Here is a 22,435-nt window from a genome sequence, read left to right as displayed (position 1 = left end):
TTCAGTTTAAAAATGAAAAAAAGCAAAGGCAGCCAATGGTATTTTGGTAATACTAGAATAAATTGCTACAGTGCTCGCTAAACCCATATACACATAATAATGGAAGCATCAATGGATTCAAGTGAAGCTCTAGAAGACTGGAAATATGCAAATATCTACACATACACAAAGGGTGGGGGGATTCCATGAGTGACCCAGTCAAATACCGCTAAGTCTGGCTTTTTGATAGTAATGATATTACAAGGTTTGACAATTTAAGTGCAAGGACAACTTGAAAGAAAACTAGATGTTAGAATGAAAAGGCATCTAACGTTTTTCAAAGTAATCACCTTGAGCAGTTACACACATGTATGATTGCCTGTATAACCATTGGAAACATTTTTTGAATGCATTTGAACTGATTGCCACCAATCTCTTTGTCATATTTCTTTTAAATAATGCAAAAATGCAAATATTAAATCATCCCTTTAATTATAGTCAAACTGAGCAAGCAGAGATCATGAACAGCTTGAATTGAGCCCTTCACATGTTTAAAGTCTGCATCTTTTTTTCATCAGTCACACAGTGAAGAACAAATCAAGCAAATAATTTATTCACTGAAAGGATTAGTCTAACACATGATGAATACAGCTTGCAAGAGAAAACACTTCATTATGTTCATTTTAAAATTGCTTATTAAATTGGGATAACAACTAATTTTTAAAATTTAGAGATATCACATGTTTTGACCCCTCCTTGTGGGGCTTCTTCAATGGATTCAAAAAACTTTACTTACATTTTTTTTTATGTAAACCCCAAACACGAGAGGTATTTAGAACCTATAGTACTTAGTACCGTGCTTGGGTCGGAAGTTGAGAAGACGAAAGAAGATATTTGTTGGCACTGGACTTGAACTTCTGTAGACTGTAATTTTCAGGAAATACGTATGAAGGAAGGTTGTTCCAGAAAAACAGCAGTTGAATGAATAAACGAGGAAGAAGAAAAGTTGGTTCTGTGAGTTTGAAGTTGGACAGTAAATGCATGTTGGCTGGTGGGGGCACAAGTTCGGACTGTTTTGAAAGAGAGAGCAGGAATTATAGAAGCCAATTCAGAAGAACAGTGCCCATGGACGTATTTGTAGAAGAGGCATGCAGCAGAAACAGAACGTCTATGAGACAGCGAGTGGAGAGACTGTCAGAGTTGAATCATTAATTAACCTAACTGCCCTCTTCTGAATGGAATCAAGAAGCCTGAGAGAGGTTTTGGGGGCACCACCCCAGATGTGGGAACAATATTCCATGGTAGGGCAGATTTGCGATTTATACAGCATGAGCAGCTGTTTGGAAGAAAAGTAACGCCAAGAGTGAAAGAGAAAACCAAGTTTTTTAGATGCAGAGGAAGCAATATTTGTAATGTGCTTGTGCCAAGAGAAATTAGAAGTCAGGGTAATCCCCAAAAGAGATATATCATTTTGCCTAGAAATCGGAGTGTCACTAAAGATAAGCATAGGAGCAGAAGAATCCTTTTTGTGAGATATAAGACAAGACTGAGTTTTAGAAGGGTTGAAATCAACTAAGTTGTCTTTGCCCCACTGGAGAATGACCTGAAGATCGGCATTTAAGGAATTGGTAGCAGATTTTCGAGAAGTTGAAGCTGATTGAACAGGGCAAGGTTTCTCAAAATGGAAAGTGGAATGCAATGTGCTATCATCGGCAAAACTATGGATAGGATTTCCAGTCAATGAAAGAAGGTCATTAATATACAAGAGGAAAAGAGTGGGGGAAAGAACTGAACCTTGGGGGACACCGGCATTAGTGGAAAAGTTAGAAGACCGAGAGCCATCTACCATCACCCTCAGTGAGCGATCAGAGAGAAAAACTGGATAACCAATTACTAAAAACAGTTGGCAAATCATAGGATGGAAGCTTGTTTGAAGACCTCTATGCTAAACAAGATCGAAAGCCTTTGAGATGTCAAGAGTAACTACTTGTGTTTCACCAAACCTTTCCATTGAATTAGTCCATAAATGGGTAACATAAGCCAGAACATCACCAGTGGATCAACACTGACGGAATCTATACTGGCAATCGTTGATCAGACGGAAGGTTTCTAGGTAGCTTAAGAGTTGGCGGTTAATTGATTTCTCCATTACTTTAGAAAGAGGAGAAGTAATTGCAATGGGACGATAATTGGATGGGAGGGATTTGTCACCCTTTTTAGGAACTGGCTGGATATGAGCAAATTTCCAAGCAGAAGGAAAAACACCTTTGGAATAAGAAAGTGAAAAAAGGCAGCAAAGAATAGGAGTAAGTTCAGGAGCACAGGTTTTGAGAACAAGTGGAGAAATACCATCAGGACCTGGAGCTTTCTTAGCATCAAGATTCATCAAAATCCTTCTGATATCCTTTTGACGGAAGACCACAGGAGGCATTGAATGGAGCATGTTGGGAATGGTGTTACCAAGATCTTGGTAACACCATTTCTTCCAACTCATATATTAATGATCTTGGTAACACCAATGTGTTACCAAGATCATTAATATATGAGTTGGAAGAAAAATGGGATGCTAGCAGGTATTTCAAGAATACCATAATATTTCATGAAAATTAATGCTATAAAGATAGAATAGCTACATACGGTTCACAGCCCACATGGCAAAAAGAATGCGGTGAATGAAGGTTGTTGTTTTAGTTCGGTTTAATGACACAAGGGCTACTAAGGCCAAATTGTGTCTCTTCATCGTTAATTGACAAAAAGCATATTGTTAGAGAGATTAAATTATATGCTTCTGTACAAACCAATATGTTTTAGATATAATAAAAGTTCTTCAATATTTGCTTCATTTCCTAATGTTTGAGATAAATCAGGTGATATATTCAATGTAGAGAGTGACTGAAAAGTGTTTGACCGGATGGTTGAATGTAAGGGACAATCAACCAGAAAATGATGGACTGTAAGTTGCGTCTGACAGGATGGGCACTGTGGTGGGCTTTCACCCAATAATAGAAAGAGATGAGTATGGTGAGTGTGTCAAATTCTGAGTCTTGCCAGTACCACTTCCTCTCGTCTGTTTCTTCGGAAGCCAGACAGCCACAGCTTTGGATCTTCTTTTATCTGGTAAAGTTTATTGTTAGTGTCACTTTTCCAGGTCTGTGGCCATTTATGGTAGCAGGCTTTGCATATGACAGACTTAAAATCAGATAAAGGAACCTGAAGATGTGAAAGAGCGGGTTGAGGATGTTTAGCGGCAAAGTCGGCACTTTCATTTCCCGGAATGCCTGAATGGCCAGGGATCCAGCAAAAACTGATTTACTGATTGGACACACTGCAAGCAAATAGCTGGGAATGAATCTGTTTCAATGCAGGGTGAGAAAAGGAGGAATTCTTCCTTATGGGAGAGACAGCACTAAGAGAGTCTGTGTAAATTATGGCAGATGAGATGGAAAGCTCAATTATCTTACTAAGTGCTAACTTAATGGCATATAATTCAGCTGTGAAGACGCTGCAAGCAAGCGGTAGTGTGGCTGAACTTGTACATAAAAGAAAAACTGCTGCAGCACCTACCATACTCTCAGTTTTTGAACCATTCGTATAAATTTTACAGGCATGGTTGTTCATGGCATGAGCTGAATGTAACTGTCTGATATTGCAGGAAGGTATATTTTTCCCCCACTGGAGGAAGCATGTATCTTGAGAGACAGATACATATGTCCAAGGAGCAACAGGTGTAGTTGTGTCTTGGAAGATTTCATTTAAATTGACATTCCAAGTCTGAACAAGCTCTTTGATCCTGAGAGAGAGGGGCGGGTCTATTTTCATTTGGCTTGCTCTCATAGAAGGCTTCCCAACGAGTATTATAGAGATACTCCCAACTTGGGTGCGATGGCAGACTCTGGATCTTAGCAATGTAGTGAAGCAATAGTGTTTTTCTACACAGGTGTAATGGGGGATCATGCACTTCAATATATAGACTTTGGATCGGAGAAGTCTTGCAAGCTCCCAGCGCAGTCCTCAGAGCACTGTGATGAATCATATTTAGCCATTTTAAAGTAGTGCTCCTGGCAGAGTCATAGACTGGACAACCATAATCTAGTCGTGAATGGATTAAACTTCTATAGAGATGCAACAAAGTACACCGATCAGCTCCCCATGACATAGATGAGACTGAACGAAGTACATTCAAATGCTTTAAACAAGAAGTTCTCAAATAAGTGATGTGAGCTTGGAAATTTAGTTTGCGGCCTAATAGTAGTCCAAGAAATTTAACGGTATTAACAAGTGGGATTGGAGTATTGTTTATTTGTCGTTCGGGATGGAGAGCTCGCTTCTTGCAAAAGTGAGTGATAGTGCATTTCTTTTCTGAGAGTCTGTAACCGTTCCATGAAGTCCAGGATTCTATTTTGGTTATGGCAAGTTGTAGCTGCCATTCAGTGGTATTCATAGTTTGAGATTGACATGAAATGGTAAGATCATATGCATACATATAAGTTTGAACAGTTTTTGGGATATCTCGTGTCATGCTGCTAACTCGGATTGAAAACAGTGTTGGACTAAGTATTGATCCCTGCGGGACTCCCTCTTCCTGAATGTGAGATGTAGAGAGTACATTTTTATATCGGACGACCTGAAAAGAACGCAATTGCAAGAAATTTTGAATTATTTCCGGCAAATGGCCCCGAAACCCCAGATGGTAAAGGTCCCTAATAATACCATGATGCCATGTTGTATCAAATGCCTTTTCAAGATCTAAATTGACCATGACTAGATGTTGTTTCATGACAAAGGCATTGCGGATACGAGATTTGGCTTTGATAAGCACATCCAGCGTTGATCTATTTTTCCTAAAGCCATTTGTTCTGGAAGGAGATTCTCTGACTCCAGGATGTAGGTGAGTCTAGTATGAACCATCCTTTCGAAAATTTTTCCCATGCAGCTCGTAAGAGATATTGGCCTGTAATTTTCAACACAGGAAAGATCTTTTCCTGGTTTTGGTAAGGCGATAACAAACGAATGGCGCCATGAAGAAGAATAGGCATTTTCAGTGAAGATCCAATTATAAAAAATTAATAGAGTTCTCAAGTCTTCATCAAGTAAATGCTTTAGCATAATGTAATGAACTCCATCTGGACCTGCAGCACTATTGGAAGATCTGTTTAATGATTCTTGAAGTTCTATTAATGTAAATGGCTGGTTGTACGACAGTGAGTGGCACGTGAACAAGTTGATTTTATACCATTCTGCACCTGCTTTGATGTTCTGGAAGGTGGATGCATAGGTGGCAGAAGCTGAGATTTTTGCAAATGATTCTGCTAATGCATTTGTAACTTCTTCAGGAGTAGAAATGTCTTTCCCTCTCCAATGAATTATCGGAGAGGTGGGCCGAGCAAATTTGCCATTTAATGCCTGTATTCTTTTCCAGATGACGCGTGTATCCGTGTCTTTGGTAATGGTTGAGGCAAAAGCAATCCATGAATCCTGTTTTGCTTTCCGCCTAACTTGTCTAGCTTTTGCTTTGAGTCTTTTATAAGCAATTAGGTTACTAGTGGTGGGATACTTCAGGAAATTATTCCAAGCACGGTTTTTTTCCTGTTTGGCAATTAAACAATCTGTATTCCACCAGTGATTTCTGTGTTTGCAATAAGGCGTGGATTTTGGAATGGAAGCATTAGCTGCAGTGAGAATCTGATTGGTTATATAAGTATTTACTTCATCAATATGTTGTCTTTGAACATAACATCTGTCTAAGAGTATTTGGGCAGAATAGCCTCCCCAGTTTGCCTTTTTAAACTGCCAGTTCGATCGTTCAACAGGATTCGGAGTTACTCTTGTTTGTAGTGAGCAAATAATTGGAAAGTGATCACTGTGAAAGGGATCGGTTAATACCGACCATGTCATGATTGGAAAGATAGATGGTGAACAAATTGACAAGTCTATTGCAGAAACAGATCCTGTTGCTAGGTGTATGTAAGTAGGAGATCCAGAATTTAATAAATTAAGATTGTTATTGTTCGTGAATTCCTCCATCAATTTGCCTCTTCTATCCATTGTAGCAGACCCCCACAATGGATGATGTCCATTAAAGTCACCAAAGAGACAAATTGGAGTTGGGAGTTGTGAAATCAGACTGTCAAGTTCTGAATGCGGAAGTGGTAGAGATGGTGAAATATAGATTGAAACAATGGTAACTGAAATACCAACTGCAATACGAGCTGCGACAACTTCTAGAGTGGTTCTCAATTGGATCGGCCTGGATGGAATGTCAGAGTTAACAAGGATAGCTACTCCACTGGGCAGGAGAGTTTGAACTCCTATCTCGTCTGTATATCACATAATTTGAGAAATTTGGTAAAATTTGGGGTGACAAGAAAGTTTCCTGTAGGCATACACCTATGCGATTGAATTGAGCTAGTAAATCCCTTAAGTCATCAGAATGACTACTTAGTCCTCTGCAGTTGCATTGTATGATATTATACATTATTTAGATTTAGCTGAGGATGATTCGTCTGACTGTTTTTTGTTCATGGGACATTTTTTCCGGTCTTTTTTAAGGAATGTGGGGCGTCCAATATCCATGGTGTCATCTGCATGGAGTTCTAGAATGGGCTCCTCGTTACTTAGCAGCTCATCTACATCCATATTATTGGTAGGCGATTCCATTTTTTTTGAGACTGAATGAAATTTTAATTGTTCTTTTTCAACTGGGACCAATGGGATATGAGTAGGGATACTGATTGAAGTATTTGTGGCTTCGCTAGTTTTTTTTTGGAGGATTATGAGGATTATCTTTTTTAGAGGTTGAAAGTGTAAATTTAAGCCAATTCGCTAGAGAGGTGTTAGACTGAACTGATACATCAGTTTGAGCTGCAGTAGAAACAAAGTTTCGAGTGCAAGCTCCATAAGAATGACCACTAGGCATGGTCAACATAACTTGTCTACGTGCGTGACTTTATTTTCAATTTTGTATTTTTGAATTTTCTTTCCTGTTACCCATAGCTCACAAGTTTTGGAAAAGGCTGGATGGCTTCCTTTGCAGTTTGGACAAACAGGAGTTTTGACAATCCACTTGGGCGTGATCTTTAGAGCCACAGATAGGACATATGGCTTCCCCTCGACAAGTCTGATGGGAATGGCCGTATTTCTGACATTTAAAGCAACAAACAGGATTCTGGATGTATGATCGAATCCAACAGTTTAAATAACCAGTTTAATAGAGGATGGTAAGTCTGGAGTGCTAAATGTCAGAATGATGGATCTTGTTGGAGTAAGATTTCCATCTTTTTTCATCATGATCTGTTTTACATTTACTACTTTCTGACTGCTGAGTTCTTGGAGTAGTTCTTCTTTGGAGACTGTAATTAGGTCCCACTCACTGATGACACCTTTTGATGAATTTAGTGTTTTGTGGGGAGTAATTTCTACTGTCAACCCACCAAATGTTGTTGTTTTTAACAGCCGCTCAGAATGTTTTGAGGTGGCTGTTTCTATCAGGTCTCCGGATTGCAGTCTTTTAACCATTTTTGGTGATCCAGCAATTGACTCCAAGATTTTCTGAATTAAGAATGGTGATAACTTACCCACCGGTTGGGCAGATAGGGAATGAATCACCAGGAAGTTTGGACAATCGTCATGACATTCTGCTTCTCTTCGCAGTCTTTTAGGTTGACTTGAATCATGGTCAGTGTTAGAAGCTTCCGCTCTTGAGCTCAAAGGCTCTAAGTTTGGATAATGATTTTTATCCTTGATCACTCCTTTTGGCCCTAGGGGTTTGCCTTTACCACCCAGGTTACCGACCCCACTACGGGGAGGCAGGAGCAGTGCCACTTGGTGGCCAAGCGTAGAGTTAGTAAGTTAGTACGGCTAGCTAAATTAAAGAAAAAGGTACTTGCTTCTTCTGGGCAACTTCTTAGTGTTTTTAAGTAAGTAGAGCTACTTAACAGAAAATTTTAATTCTACGAGAAAACCAAGGAAAACTCTGTCACTTGGAGGAAAAACGCTTTATAAACACGCAAGAATCGCTTGGCACCCGGGGCCGTGAATGAAGGGACAAGGTTTGTGAACTATGTGTTAAAATTTTATTGAGTGGCTACCAGTCAACACCAATATGAAATGTTCTTATCACGGAGATGGCTGTTCTTGTAGTTGGGCTATAGTTACTTCTTGAGGATAGTTATGGTGTGAAATATTCTGCTTTACTTCCGGCTGGATGCTGATGGGAAGAGAGTGATCCATTGGGGGATGTTGACTCCCCCTCTGCTTCTGTTTACATTAGATACCCAGCTTTCTTGAATAATGAAGGATTCCAAATATTCTTTTTTTATTATTATTATTATTATTATTTTTTTTTTTTTTTTAATGTGGTATCTGGTTAGGACTGTTGATGTTTTTAAATTAAACCTGTGGTTTTCTATATGAAAGTAAAATTCTATGCTGCTGCTACCTCCATGCAAGTTGTCCAATAAAATGTCTCTGTCATATTAGATTACACATGACTTATGGGACTCCAGCTGTTTCAAAGAGATGGGAACTGTATATGTAGAGAGATCTTAATATGTTGTTATTTATTCTACCTGCTTTTACTCAAATGGGATTCCACAATTTGAATTATGTTATTTTTCTTAGACATGTTATCTACTTGCAACCAGTGTCCTGGGATTCAGCAAAGAGTTATATCAGAATGTTTTTTTACCTAATTTTTTTGTAGGAGAGGATAAGAATGATGTTTACCCTCTATGACTGAGATAGCACTGAGTGAATCAGAATATATTAGGACAAAAAGTGATGACTGCTGTCATATTTCATTTAATGCAAGCTGGACAGCATATAATTCTGCAGAAAGTATGCTGTACTCAACTGGAAGGGATTTTGAGATTACATGAGAAGGGAATACATGGGAGTGTGACTTAGAACCATTCATATAGATTATGAGTTTCCCAGTGTGTTCCAAAGTATGGTTGGCATGCAGCTGTTGGATGTTAAGTGATGGAATGGTATTTTTTGACCACTGAGCAAAGTATAGATCAATGTCTGTCTCATGGAGGTAAAGGGATATTATTTTCACTCTCCTCAATTTTGTTGAGATCAATTTTCCACTTCTGTATTATTTCTTGAAGGCTTATCCCAGCAGGTCTGGGTTCATTAGGCTTGGATTTGTAGGGCAATGGCCAAAGAAGATGGTTGAAGTATACCCAACAAGGATGGGATGGAGAGCTTCTTATTTTGGCAACTTGTTGGCAGAGTAGGCTTTGTCTTCTAAGATAAAGCAGTGGGGGTCATGTGCTTCCATGTACAAGCTCTGAACTGCCAAGGTTCTATAGGTACCTGGTGCAGATCAAATGACACTGTGTTGAATAGCATTCAGAGATCGTAAGATGCTGTTTTTAGCTGAAGTATATGCTATAGCTCCATCATCTAGCTGTGACCGGATTGGAGCATGATATAAATTCAGCAATGACTGCCTGTCAGCACCTAAAGATGTTGAGGAGGCATATAGTTTTGCAGGTAGGTTACATGTTTATGAAAATTTAGTTTTGTGTCTAAAATCAAATACAATAATTTTATAGAATTTGTCATCAGTATTTCTCTGCCTTTCAGTTTTAATACAGGCTCCAGATGAAGTGATTGCAATTTACAGAAGTGTATTGCTATAGTTTTCCCCTTGGTTAGTTGGCAACCATTACATTTTGTCCATGTTTCAATTTTAGTTATTGCTAATTGTAGTTTTCTTTCAATGGTAGCCATGCTCGATGACCAAATGGAAATAGCAAGATTATCTGCACATATGTAAGTTTCCACTGTAGCTGGGATGTCTCAAGTAATGCCACTGGTACGTAATGCAAAAAAAGTGTTGCATTTAAAATCGATCCTTGAGGTACTCCTTGCATGTGAATTTTGCACAGCTCATTCTGGAATCTCACTTGAAAGGTCCTGAGATGAAGAACGTTCTGAATAAATTGAGGTGGGTTACTTCTCAGTCCAAAGTTGTATAAGTCTTGGAGGATTCCATATTTCCAGGTTGTGTCAAATGCTTGGTTAATATCAAAAGTTATCATTACCATGTGTTGTGTTTTAACAAAAGCATTTCGAGTGAGTTTTAATTTTGATGTGGACCTGTTACAATGGAAAAAAACCAAATTGGTGGTGTGTTATAGCATATAGATCTTCAATAATCCAGACGAATCTCGTGTGAACCATCTTTTCTAGTATTTTTCTAAACAGCTGGTCAGAGATATAGTATAACTGTTGGTTTGTTTGTTTGTTATTTGGTTTTTAGGAGCATTAGCAACTAAGGCCATATTGCTCCGGGATATGCGGTGGTCACGATCTCAAACCCTGGTCTAATCAAGAAGTGTGTGCTACGCACTGCTGCTCCTTCCCACCTGGCTACAGAGGCACCGCTATAACTGTTGGGGGAGGAAGCATCTTTCCCAGATTTTGCTATGGCTGCCACTATTGACTGATGCCATATATCAGGTTAAAAATTCTCTTCAAAGATCTGTCATAAAATTTCAGTAATACAGATTTTGAATTGGAGTTAAGGTGGTGGAGTTAATGATATCTGGTCCAGCAGAACTATTTCGAGAATTCTGGACAGCTGCGTTGAGTTCAGTAATAGTGAATGGAAGGTTATAGGAATATGATTGATTTTTATCAAAGTTAATTTTATATTTTTCAACAGACATCACTGTGTGTTTAAATAAGTCTTCATAAGACTTTAGTTTTTTTTTTTTTTTTTTAACTGATGCTGTATAAGCTTGCTTTCTTGCATAATTTGCCTCTATTAATACTAATACTAAAAATTTCCAGTGCAGTCCTTCCATGTAAAAGATGGATCACCACAGGATTAGAAGATGTAAACTGCAAAGCTTGGTACCTTATGGGAACCTTTTTATTTTATTTGGATTGGGCAGTTCTGACAATGCATGTGATTGTTGGCTCAAGAGTTGTAAGCCATTCCTCCTTCTGTTGGAGCATTTGAAACTTCTGATAACACCTCAATGAGCTCTTAAATAAATTTTCTGTTTATACTCTGGACAGCCACATAGGTCAGAGAAATCTACAAGTCAGGGAAATCCACAAGTCAGGGAAATCCACAAGTCAGGGAAATCCACATGTGTACCAAATGTGGATTTGGTACACATGATATGGTAACTCTATCTGCATATATACTGACCCTTCAGCTACCTCTGTAGCTGGGAATCACAAGAAATATGATTAACTTAAATGTGGCACCACCTCATAAATATAATCATAAAGCTTTCAGGAATCTACACACTTCCTTTTTTAGCATATCTGCTGAAGGTGAAGTATAGATTACCAGAGTAGTAAACATCAGATGGACATTGAAGAAGGCCAGAACAGATTCTAAAAAGACTTGTTATTATGGGTTTTCTATAGTTATAGGTTGATGCTACATCCAAGTTGTCAATTGTATTCACCTCAAAAACTCCCAGAATTAACTTTTATGAGAAGGAAACAGTAAGATACCTTTTTTGCCTGGAACACCTGGATTTCCAGGAAGTCCTTGAGTACCTTTAATTCCAGAAAGACCCTCATCCCCAGGTTCTCCTTTAAATCCTGAAATCAATAAATAAAACAAAAACACTTCTTATATACATTGTCCACAGAGAATGATAAAGCAATTCTCCAAACATATACACTGATAATGTAAATAATAAGCATGCAAAATTTAAACAGGTAACTAATGTGTTTATTTGTAAAAGATCACAATTCTTTTATAAAGATCAAAAGAATACAAATAATTCAACAACACACATCAACCATCATTCAAGATGGTTTCCAATTAGACATTATATTAACTAAAATATAAAAAGGATGCAATACAGAGATAATAAAATAAGAATATTTCAGCAGTCAGCAGAACTTGGCTGATTCTGTCTCAATTTACACTGAAACAATTTTTTTGTTGTTGTTGTTTGTTATTTGGTTTTTTAGGCGCATTAGCAACTAAGGCCATATTGCTATGGGAATATGCGGTGGTCATTCCCTGACCTTTCAGCATCCTCCGTATTTGGTGGTGATGGGCTCGAACCCTGGTCTAATCAAGAAGCGTGTGCTACGCTCTGCTCCTCCTTCCCACCTGGCTACGGAGGCGCCCAGAAACAATTTTGCATTTAGAAACATCCCAACCATGAACTTGATGCATAGTATCAGTCACTGCCATCACCATACAGTCACCACCATACTAACTTTATATAAGTATCCAGTGTTCATCTCAAAGAATAAGCTATAAATGAGACCTAACCAAGTTAATGGAATGAGAAATGAGACCTAGCCAATATTGTTTGGACCAGACCCAGGGTGGGGGGGGGATGAATATCTCAGACATGGCACCTTTGTCCCGTCTCTCAATACAGCCATGTCTCATTAGTATCAAGACCAGACCAACCATGGAAGAAGCACCAGCCAGAGGTTCCATGTAGGCCAAGCTCATGTTTTTGACCAAAGGAGCAAGAAGAGGATCCAAAGTGCCCTCCAGTGGAACAAAATATCACACAATACAATATGGAGAGGCAGGACCCATTTCAGGACCCATGTTAACCATGCATCAGATACTAGTATGCTTGGGCTAGCATAGCTGATGGACCATCTTAGTACCCCTGTTGTTGGCCTGTTACAAGCAAATGCACCTCCAGTTGGATATAAGAGCAGAGTCGGTGCACAATACTGAACATGAGGCTCTTAAACCCTGATGCATGAAAAAGGTTGTACACATTGGCAGGAGCCTTGTAATGGTCCGGGGTATATTTGGATGGGAGACCCTGGTCAGATCACTACTGATTAGTATCTTAATGAAAACTTGTACAGGTCCATCATTTCTGACCATGTCCATTTATAGTGACCCAAACCACCAAGGCATCTCAGCAAAATAACATTCCATTTCATACGGCTGTAATAGATCAGTAGGTATGCTGGCAAGTTCTCCACTTCCATGGCCACTATGGGGAGTGGGGGGGAGAATTGTTTATACTCCAGGACGACCATTACAGAAGAATTAATCTGTGTAAAAGAATGAAACGTTGCAAAGCTAATTAGACGGATTTATGTGGAAAAGGCATACAGGTACAGGCCAAAACATTAAAAAACCTTTATTCAATATCTAATAGAGTCACTTTTTGCCAGAATTCCAGTCCATACATGTTGCCTGTACAAAGCTAAACTGCCCTTTCGAACATATCCCAAACATTCTCAAATGAATTCAGATCTGAAGAATTAGGCAGCCAGGGTAGATATGGTGGAAACCTTGGGAATATTCCTTAAACAGTTCTGATAATTTTTGCATCATGGATAGCTGCATTGTCACCTTGAAAGAATCCACAATTAGAATAAAAATGAAGAATTGCAGGGTGAATTGGTCCACTATGACAGAAAGACATTCATTGAAGGTAATGCAACCTTCTAACAGTACAAGCAGACACAGTCTGTACCAATAGAACATACCCCACACAATGATATGACCTCTATTTGCTTGAGTGGCAGACACCAGGCAATCTTAATGCATGCTTCATGAGGTTCATGCCACACTTTCACCTTACCATTGGTGCAAAAAAAAGTATAAATCAAGACTTATCAGTCTTGTCCCTTGTACAGGCACACAACTACTAAATCCCAGATTCTTCAACCCAGGAATTTGGTAGTCACAGAGTTCAGTTGGAAATGGGCCTTTCTTTGCCTAAATTGTATTTTTAAGCCATTTGCTGCATAAAAATACAACTCAGGCAAACTTTCAATTCTGATGCACAATTCGCTTTAAATTCCTGCAGTCTCATTCTTGGAGTACTGACTTTCTACCACTTTTTTTTTTTTACTTTTAGAGCTGCATTCTCTTTTTATCATCCACTCATTGTATACTTTTGAGATCATTACTTTTGATAAACCAGTGATTTCTTGTGTTTCTCAACACAATAACCTGATAATTGTGCTCCAACAATAACATCTTTACAAAAAATTGGAAAGATCACTTGTCTTCTCCACTACCAGACTCAAAAGCCCAGGAAAGTATATATTTATCAGACACCAAGGAACTTGTGATCATCACATGTGACAACTTTCATTTTAATATCATGTTTAATTAAACTACTCTGCATTTTGTGAAAAAAAATTCACCAATGTTTCCTCAGAAACATTGGCGAATTTCAACAACAGACCTAAAGCTAAATCATGCCTGTTTTTTTTTTTATTTTATTCATAGTTCCCTCAAAGGCTTGGTCCCTTATCAGTTTGAAAATTTGAGGACCAACAAAAATACTTTGATTTAGCTTCTCATGGGTGATTGATGGGAATTTAACACAAAGGTGGTTGAAGCAGGGACCTTACTGAGGTAAAACTTTCACAAACTGTTTCATCAAACCCAGTTTGATGTGCAAGGGTGAAAGGAGGACATTTTTGGGGTCTACCAGTGGTTTATGAACTATGTTCTTTGATCAAGGCAAAGAACATAGTTCTTTGCCCAACTGTCCCCATTCACACAAAAAGCAAGGCATTTTTGTGTAGCCAGATTGCTGTCCAAGTTACATGCCTATCACTTTAAAGTTAGCAGAGACCAACCAACCATGTTCTTCATACTTAATATACTTTATATTTGTTAACAACTTCAAGTTCTCGTGTTTCTTTCAAATGCAGAGAGTGAGCTACTGGAATTAACTCATATTGGATTATGGAATATTAGGATACACAATGTGGAATATTAGGATACACAATATCCTTCTTACTCTTTGCATTGTATCCTCTGCATTAACCAAGTAAAAGTAACAGTCATCACAGTGGTTTGTAAGCTCCCACCAAATTGTAATTGAAAATGGCAAAGCCTTCTTTTTACCATTTTTCCACAATCTCAATGCAGGTTCAGAAAACTTTGTGTAACCCATTATTTATCTTGGTCACCAAGTTTCACTCTAAAATAGCACAGTACACCTTTTTTACAAATTCTGCAATATCTTGTCTTTGCTTGAGGACTACATAACTTTCACAAACAACAAAATAAGTTTAGATTGTTCAAAAAAGTGAGCAAAATGTCTTCACACAAGTGAAGACATTTTGCTTTTTTCAGCAATCCAAACTCTTCATCACTTTTCGTCACAAGTCTGACACATTAACCCCAAAAATAAACTGCTCACACTAATAAACACTACTGCATGGAATTCTCAAGGTCCAGAAACAAAAGATGAAGGCAGTGTTGCCAACATGTGGAGAATTAGTTTACAAATTCCCAGAATTTACTCCTAAACTAATACATTCAATAATACAACTCATGACATCAACTTAAGTGAATTGTGAAAAAATGGTATGTAATAGAAAAAAAATAATAATAATATTTCTGAAATCAGCATAAAAAATTTGAGTTAAAAACAGCTATTAATTTATAAACATCGAAAACCATGCAGAGTGGCATAATGTACAAACATATTTACTTTTGTATGTGGAATTTGTCATTTTATTTGTTCTAATATTGGTTTTAAAGTTAATATTTAGGTGTATTTTACTTTAAAAAGAGGAAATTGCTATTTCTATATATATTAGAAAAGTGCAGCAAAACTTATGTGAACAAATAGTGCTTATCTCCTTATAGCATTTACATAAGTAAAGAAGTCTTTCTGCTTATTCTTTGCCATGCAGATCATGAGAAGTCTTTGGAAAATAACGAAAAGATAAGCATAAAAGACTCCTTGACTTATATAAACACTAGAAGGGGACAAATCACATTGGTTCACTGCATATGAATGGTTTAACTGTTGATAGTATAGATAAGGTTGCTGATAAACTGAATACATGTCTTGCATTTCCATTCACTCATGAGCATGAGGAATTTTTTTAGGGATGGAGATGCCAGAAATGTATTAAGTTCTAAGAGGGAGCTAAATTATTTTGTGATAATTGAGAGGAATGTGGAAGAGAAATTGTTGAAGTCAAATGTTAAAAAGGCACCTGAGGTAGTGGGATCTATTCAATTATATTAAGGGAAGCAACAAAATAGGTAAACAAACCCCTAACTCCAAGGATGCTCTCTAAATTATGATAGCATCCTTGGAGTCAGGGGAGGTCGTTATGGACTGGGAGTGTGCAAATGTGTCCCATTCACAAAGTGTAACATAAGTAATTGTAGACACATTAGTTTGACTTCTGTTCCAGGGAAAATAATGGAGTCACTCGTTAAAGAAGTAATATGGGACCATCTAGATGGGAATGCAGTTACACTGAAGTCACAACATGGATTTGTTAATGGACATTCTTGTCTCACCAATCTGATGGGAATCTATGATGCAATAACAAAGGAACTCAAAGCAAAAAATAATTTTGGCATCATATACTTAGATTTCAGAAAAGCTTTTGATACTGTTACACATAAAAGTCTGCTATACAAATTGGAGCAGTGTGGCATTAAGGCCTAGTTAGTGTTATAGATAGGAGATGGTTGAGTGGGAGAAGGCAGAGTGGTTATCAATGGGCACTGCTCTTCTTGGACTAATGTTATTAGTAGTTTCCCCAGAGTTCAGTGCTGGACCCACTGTTGTTTCTAGTATTTATTAATGATGCTGATGAAGGTATATCATGCTTTGCAAATGATATAATGGTTTCTGGGATGCAGTGATCAAGGTATGTTACTGCAACAAGATCTAAAAAGTTTAGGCAGATGGTCTGAGGAACGAGAAGTGTCAAATGAAGTTTAAAATTTACAAATGAAAGAAACTTCATTTGGGTCAGCAATATCAGATTAATCTACCAAACGTATGGTACCACAATCAGGGTAGTGGAGAATAAAAAAAGACCTGGGGGTAGTTGTGCAGACAGGCTGCCAAAGCAGCACATGAAGTTTTGTCAATGATCTATAGGAATTTTTCCAGCTGGAATAAAGAGTTGTTTATCCCATTGTATAAGGCAATGGTTAGGCCAAATCTTGAGTATGGCATACAGGTCCACAAGCCTCATTCAAGGAACAATGTGGATCTGTTGGAGCAGGTGCAGAGAAGAGCAACAAGATTATTGAGGGAACAAAAGGGTACCAGAAAAGGCTTCAGTTCTACAAATCACAGCATCTGTAGACTAGGCACCTGCAAGGAGATCTGATCAAAGTGTTTAAGGATTTAAAAGGACTGAGTAAGCCCAATGCCAATTCGGATCCTTCCTCACACTATACACATGAGCAAGCATAAATTCAAGTTGAGGAAAGATAGTTGCAGAATAGATGTTACAAATTTGACTTCAACCAGTGGGTAGGTGATTGTTGGAATGAACTTCCAAATAGTATTAGAGAGGTGGGCAGTTTAAATAAATTCGAGAACAAACTGGACAAACTGTTAGAGAGGATAGATAGGTGATATATGGAAAGTATTGTTTTTTTTTTTTTTTTTTTGGCTGATGCTGTATTATCTTGCTTTCTTGCATCATTTGCCTTTACAAATACTAAATAGCAGCTGTTTTTAAAATGATTTTAAGCTGTATCTGTTTTAACAAATTTCACTATATATGAATAATACACTTTACATAATCTGTTGTAATGGGATTTCTTTTTTATTACTGTTGTGGTAATTTATTTTGGTATTTTATTTGTTTAACATTCATTTTAAGATCATTAGTTAAGTTTAATTAAAATAAAGCCAATACTGCTGCTCCTGTACGTATTATTAAAATGCAGCAGAACCTAATTGGATAAATAGTGATTCTTTTAAAATAATTTGGAGTGATATTCGTTAGGACAAAATTTCAGAACAATAAGCTGATCATGTCCCACTCAAGAAGTTCTTCTTAGGATTTTACTATGATGGTATAACTAAAACATTGGTTTGCCAATTTATAGATACAGAGCAGCAAATCCCCCACAAGCTACTATCAAAAATTAGGAAGAGGAGTGTTTCCATTTTCTCTGCCAATTCTACCATGAACTGAAATTTACATTCTGCACAATCTGTCCAACACAAAGGTTCAAAATTTGATCCACAAATGGCCCAGCGTCAAGTAGCATAATTAAAATGGCATCATTTTATATGAGAAAGAGTTTGATAACCAACAAACTGTCAAATAATATCATACTGTGAGCTTGAGCAATATTGATGAACATGCTGCTGTAGAAAGTTTATATTATTTGAAATTAATAACCAGCAAGGTAAAGACAGTACATGAGATGCCTTCTCATGTAACTCAGAGTTTTGTGTAGTGTAGCTTTATCAGAAGAATGCCTCTCCTCTCTGGATTTAGATGCAATTTTGCAGAAGATGCAAAATTTGCATCTATGAACATCTGAGGGTTCTGTCCCATATTGTTTGTGGGATTACCTCTATATTACCTGAATAGAAGAGACAATATTTGTTGAATACTAATATTCAAATAGACTTACTATAGTAAGAAATATGCATCATTATTGGCCAAGGGAAAAAGTGTTTTGACAAGGACACATTTGCAGGAAATTATTTCCTAATAACTATATTCAAATAACTCGTATTAGTGTGCTTTTTTTCTGAGTTCATAAAATGGTAACAAAATAATGTAGAATGTTATTTTCCTCTAATCCTGAAGACTTTTGCAAAACGCTACTCTCTACTACATATTTCAAAAAAACAAAATCATACTATGATATAGTAACCCCTCGATTGTAGCCATGAAGGGAGTTGTATACAGCAATGTGCCTTCTGTATATAATAAAGAGTTCTTCTAATGATGACAAATCAACAGATTTTTAATTTCTATTGAATAACAGATTTACTACCCATAAGGGAAGTGTAACATAAGATAACAATATATATATTTATTTTTTTATTCATTCACAAATCTGGAATATTTCACTTCAACAATTTCAATATCATTGTGCTATTTATTAGTCTGTTAAATTCAATGCAGCTTTAAGCACTTTTAATACCTGGAACAGCAGATATTCCATCTCTTCCATCTTTTCCTATGGTTCCTGGAATACCTTCTTTTCCTGGAAATCCACCAGGACCAATTGGACCCCAATTTCCATTTTCCCCTTTATTACCTGGATATCCTGGTAAACCTCGATTACCTGGATGTCCTTTCTCACCTGGGTATCCTAAATGAATATAATAAGATATTTAAACTTCAGGTAAGCCAACATACAAAACCTAGTCAGTAGGACATAATGCTTTATCTCAATATAATCTCTGCCCCGACAAAAAAATATATTCCCCTCCCCAAAATTAAGATATATTTTGTTGCAATAAGTGAAGCAGACATAATTCAGTTCAGGCAAATCTATTGTGCATGTCAGACAGTCTCTTTCTGTATGTAACTGTGAGCAAACTTGGCTACTTGCAGCAATATACTTCTCCACTGGAGCAATGCTTTCTAATAGTACAATACCAAGGAAACTGATGGCAAAGTGCTTCCACAATATAAAATTGATGCTCTAAGTAGCAAATCCTGTTTTCTCTCTCTCACACACACACACACACACACACACACACACACACACACACACACACAGAGAGAGAGAGAGAGAGAGAGAGAGAGAGAGAGAGAGAGAGAGAGAGAGAGAGAGAGAGAGAGAGAGAGAGAGAGAGAGAGAGCAAGAGAATGTGCCTGATATGAACCTTTTAATAGCTCTTGCAGTTTCAGATTTTTGCCTTCAACTTAATTATGTACACTTCACTTACTGTGCCATCTTGCATCATGCATATTGTAGATATATCTCATCACTGGGTTGCTCAGGTCTTCACAATGCCTACCTGTCCATGATGAGAATCCAGAGTCAAAATATGGTCTAGGCATTAGTGTCTATTGTTATTTGTTTTTTAGGAGCATTAGCAACTAAGGCCATATTGCGGTGGTCATTCCCTGACCTCTCCGCATCCCCCATATTTGGTGGCTCATGGGCTCGACCCCAGTCTAATCAAGAAGCATGTGCTATGCACTGCTGCTCCTGCACACCTGGCGACAGAGCATTAGGCATACACCTTAAATAAAAAATAATACACTTGTGCACTGGACCAGTGCTTTATATTTAGAGTAGTGAAATACCAAGGAAAATCATGGCAAAGTGCCTCCACAATATGAGATCAATGAACTACTTCATCCAATCTTTTTATTTTTAATTTTTGTTCATTAATGCCATCATTTTCTTCAGTGAGTAATGTTTGTGGATTGGCTAATAAAAGTTCTTTTTTGTTATTGTTGTAATAGATATTTCAACCTATGTAATAAGTTGAGTTCATTTCTGACAATAATTTTCCTTAAGTACAAGAAAGTTTCGTGCACTGCTCCTTCCTACGTTTCAATTTTATGCTATAGCCCAGCAATCAAACTTTTCCAAGGCAAGATAATTAATTCAGTTATGTAAATCCACCAATACTGCACTCTTCAACTAATCTTGTTGTCTTTATTATATTTCATTCAACATAATTTTGTTTCATTTCATTTAATTAATATTATTAACATATTGCAATATTATAGTTATTGCACAATTCTGCTATTGAAGAATTGTGCATTTTTTCAAAAATAATTAGTCAATATGTGTGTTCTTTTGGATCAGCTTTTCATTCAATGAATTTTTATTTAATAGAGATACTGGGCCGCCATCTATTTCATAATAATTAAATAAAAGATTGAAATGTGGAATGTTAATGACTGATAATAATATAAAATTGAATGCAATGCATAATTCAAATGCCAGGAATTTTCCAATCAGCATTTCTGAGATGCTCCATATTTTCTTCAACGTTTTGAGTACACAGAATGCAGAAATTTATATCTGTTTAAGGAAAGATCTCATAAAAAAAAATTTAAGTGAGAAGGATGAAAAATTTATAGAGCACATACAGGTCTGTCATATTAACTATTTAATCTAAAATAACACACCAAAAGTACGAAATTCATAGTATACCTAGTTCCTAGGCAATGCGATGCTGTCACCTCAGCTCGCTAGTGGAGAAACCCACTGCTTGGCAGGTATATAGGTACACTGCATCACTGCATTCACATAGACGGTAATTCGATGTCAGTATGGATAAATGTCACGAATTAACTGACTTTGAAAGAGGGATGATAGTGAATGCCCAATGCATGGGTCACTCTATCATACCGACCAGGCTAGCCAGGTGGGTAAAGTGCCTGCCTGGCAACCCAAAGGTTGCAGGTTCGAATCCCACCTCGGGCTTGGATCAGAGTAAAATGCAAAAACTTTGGGAGGTGCATTATAGCCACAGAAGCTAAAAGTAAAGTAAATTGCAGCCATTATCAACCCACTGCAGGATGGAAGCCTCCTCAACAATTCATGCTGAGGGAAATGGACCACAATCTGCCACGCTGGTCGAGTGCGGGTTGGCAGATCGACCGTATTTAGCAGTCAGAGGCTTGAACCCCTGATCTACTCAAAGAGCGTGTGCTACTGCACTCCCGCTCCTGCCCACTCGGCTACGGCTAATGCGCCAACAACTAACAAAAAAAAAAAAAAAAAAAACTCTTATCATGGAGGTGGTACAGAAATTGCATTATCCTCATTCGACAGTATCAAGAGTATATGGCATTTCCAGAATAACATCTCATTGTAGACAGTGCTGTGGGCAGAGAAAGTTGGTGGATGAATGTGGCTGTTGACATCTGTCTAGCATTGTTTTAGCCAACCAGAGAGTGACAGTGGCATAAATCACCACTAACTTCAATGAGGGAGGTGCCAGAAATGTCTCCACCAAGGCCATCGGGCGATCATTAGCCACAATAGGTTATGGGAGCTGCCAACCCACTAGAGTCCCATTGCTAAGATCACGACATGGGACTTTATGCTTCAACTGGGCATAAGAACATTAATACTGGACCTTGGATGATTGGAGACTGGCCTCCTGGTCTGACGAGTCCCATTTCCAATTATTTCGAGCAGACGGAAGGGTGCGTATCTGGCAGAAATTGCACGAAGCTATGCACCCATCATGTATACAAGGAACTGTCCAGGCAGGTGGATGGTCGGTAATGGTCTGGGGTATGTTCAACTGGCACATGCTGGGACCTCCAGTATGTCTAGACACATCTCTGAATGGTCCAGGTTACACGTCCATCCTTGCAGACCATCTGCATCCCTTCATAGTCTTCATAGTCATCATGCACCCACAGAGCAATGGACTCTTCGAGCAGGACAATGCACCTCCACACAGAGCCATGGTGACTAGAACATGGTTCAAAGAGCATTACCACAATGGAATGGCCTCTCTGTTCACCAGACTTCCTGTGGAGCATCTTTGGGATGCTGTGGAAAGGTCCATTTGAGCTTTGGACCCTCCACCCAAGAATGCAACAGAATTATGGACAGCGGTGCAGAAAGCATGGATGAAAATACCTGTGGAATGCTTTTGTGAACTAGTGGACTCAGTGCCTTGCTGTATGACTGCCTTTATCCAGGTGAAATGCAGGCATACCCATTATTAGGTAGGTATCCCATGATTTCTGTCCACTCAGTGTAGTTTTTGCTGAATAAACATTTTGCTGAATAAAATTAAAG

The 22,435-nt window shown here is 37.9% G+C and overlaps 1 protein-coding gene across 1 annotated transcript in view; it reads right to left on the bottom strand.

Moving 5' to 3' along the window:
- The window catches only part of LOC150080841 (uncharacterized), an 852,072-nt gene that overhangs the window by 232,290 nt on the left and 597,347 nt on the right, over nt 1-22,435 (bottom strand). The window contains exons 26-27 of the mRNA XM_090381010.1: nt 18,848-19,018; nt 11,464-11,553 (exon numbers count right to left, since the gene is read on the bottom strand). Of these exons, the coding sequence (XP_090237136.1) occupies nt 11,464-11,553; nt 18,848-19,018 (261 nt within the window). The remainder of the gene's footprint in view (nt 1-11,463; nt 11,554-18,847; nt 19,019-22,435) is intronic.

Source organism: Mastigoproctus giganteus, chromosome 9, assembly GCF_048544385.1.
Source record: "Mastigoproctus giganteus isolate SK-2022 chromosome 9, ASM4854438v1, whole genome shotgun sequence".
In the NCBI taxonomy this organism is placed as follows: domain Eukaryota; kingdom Metazoa; phylum Arthropoda; class Arachnida; order Uropygi; family Thelyphonidae; genus Mastigoproctus; species Mastigoproctus giganteus.
This window is presented reverse-complemented; position numbering and strand designations above follow the sequence as displayed.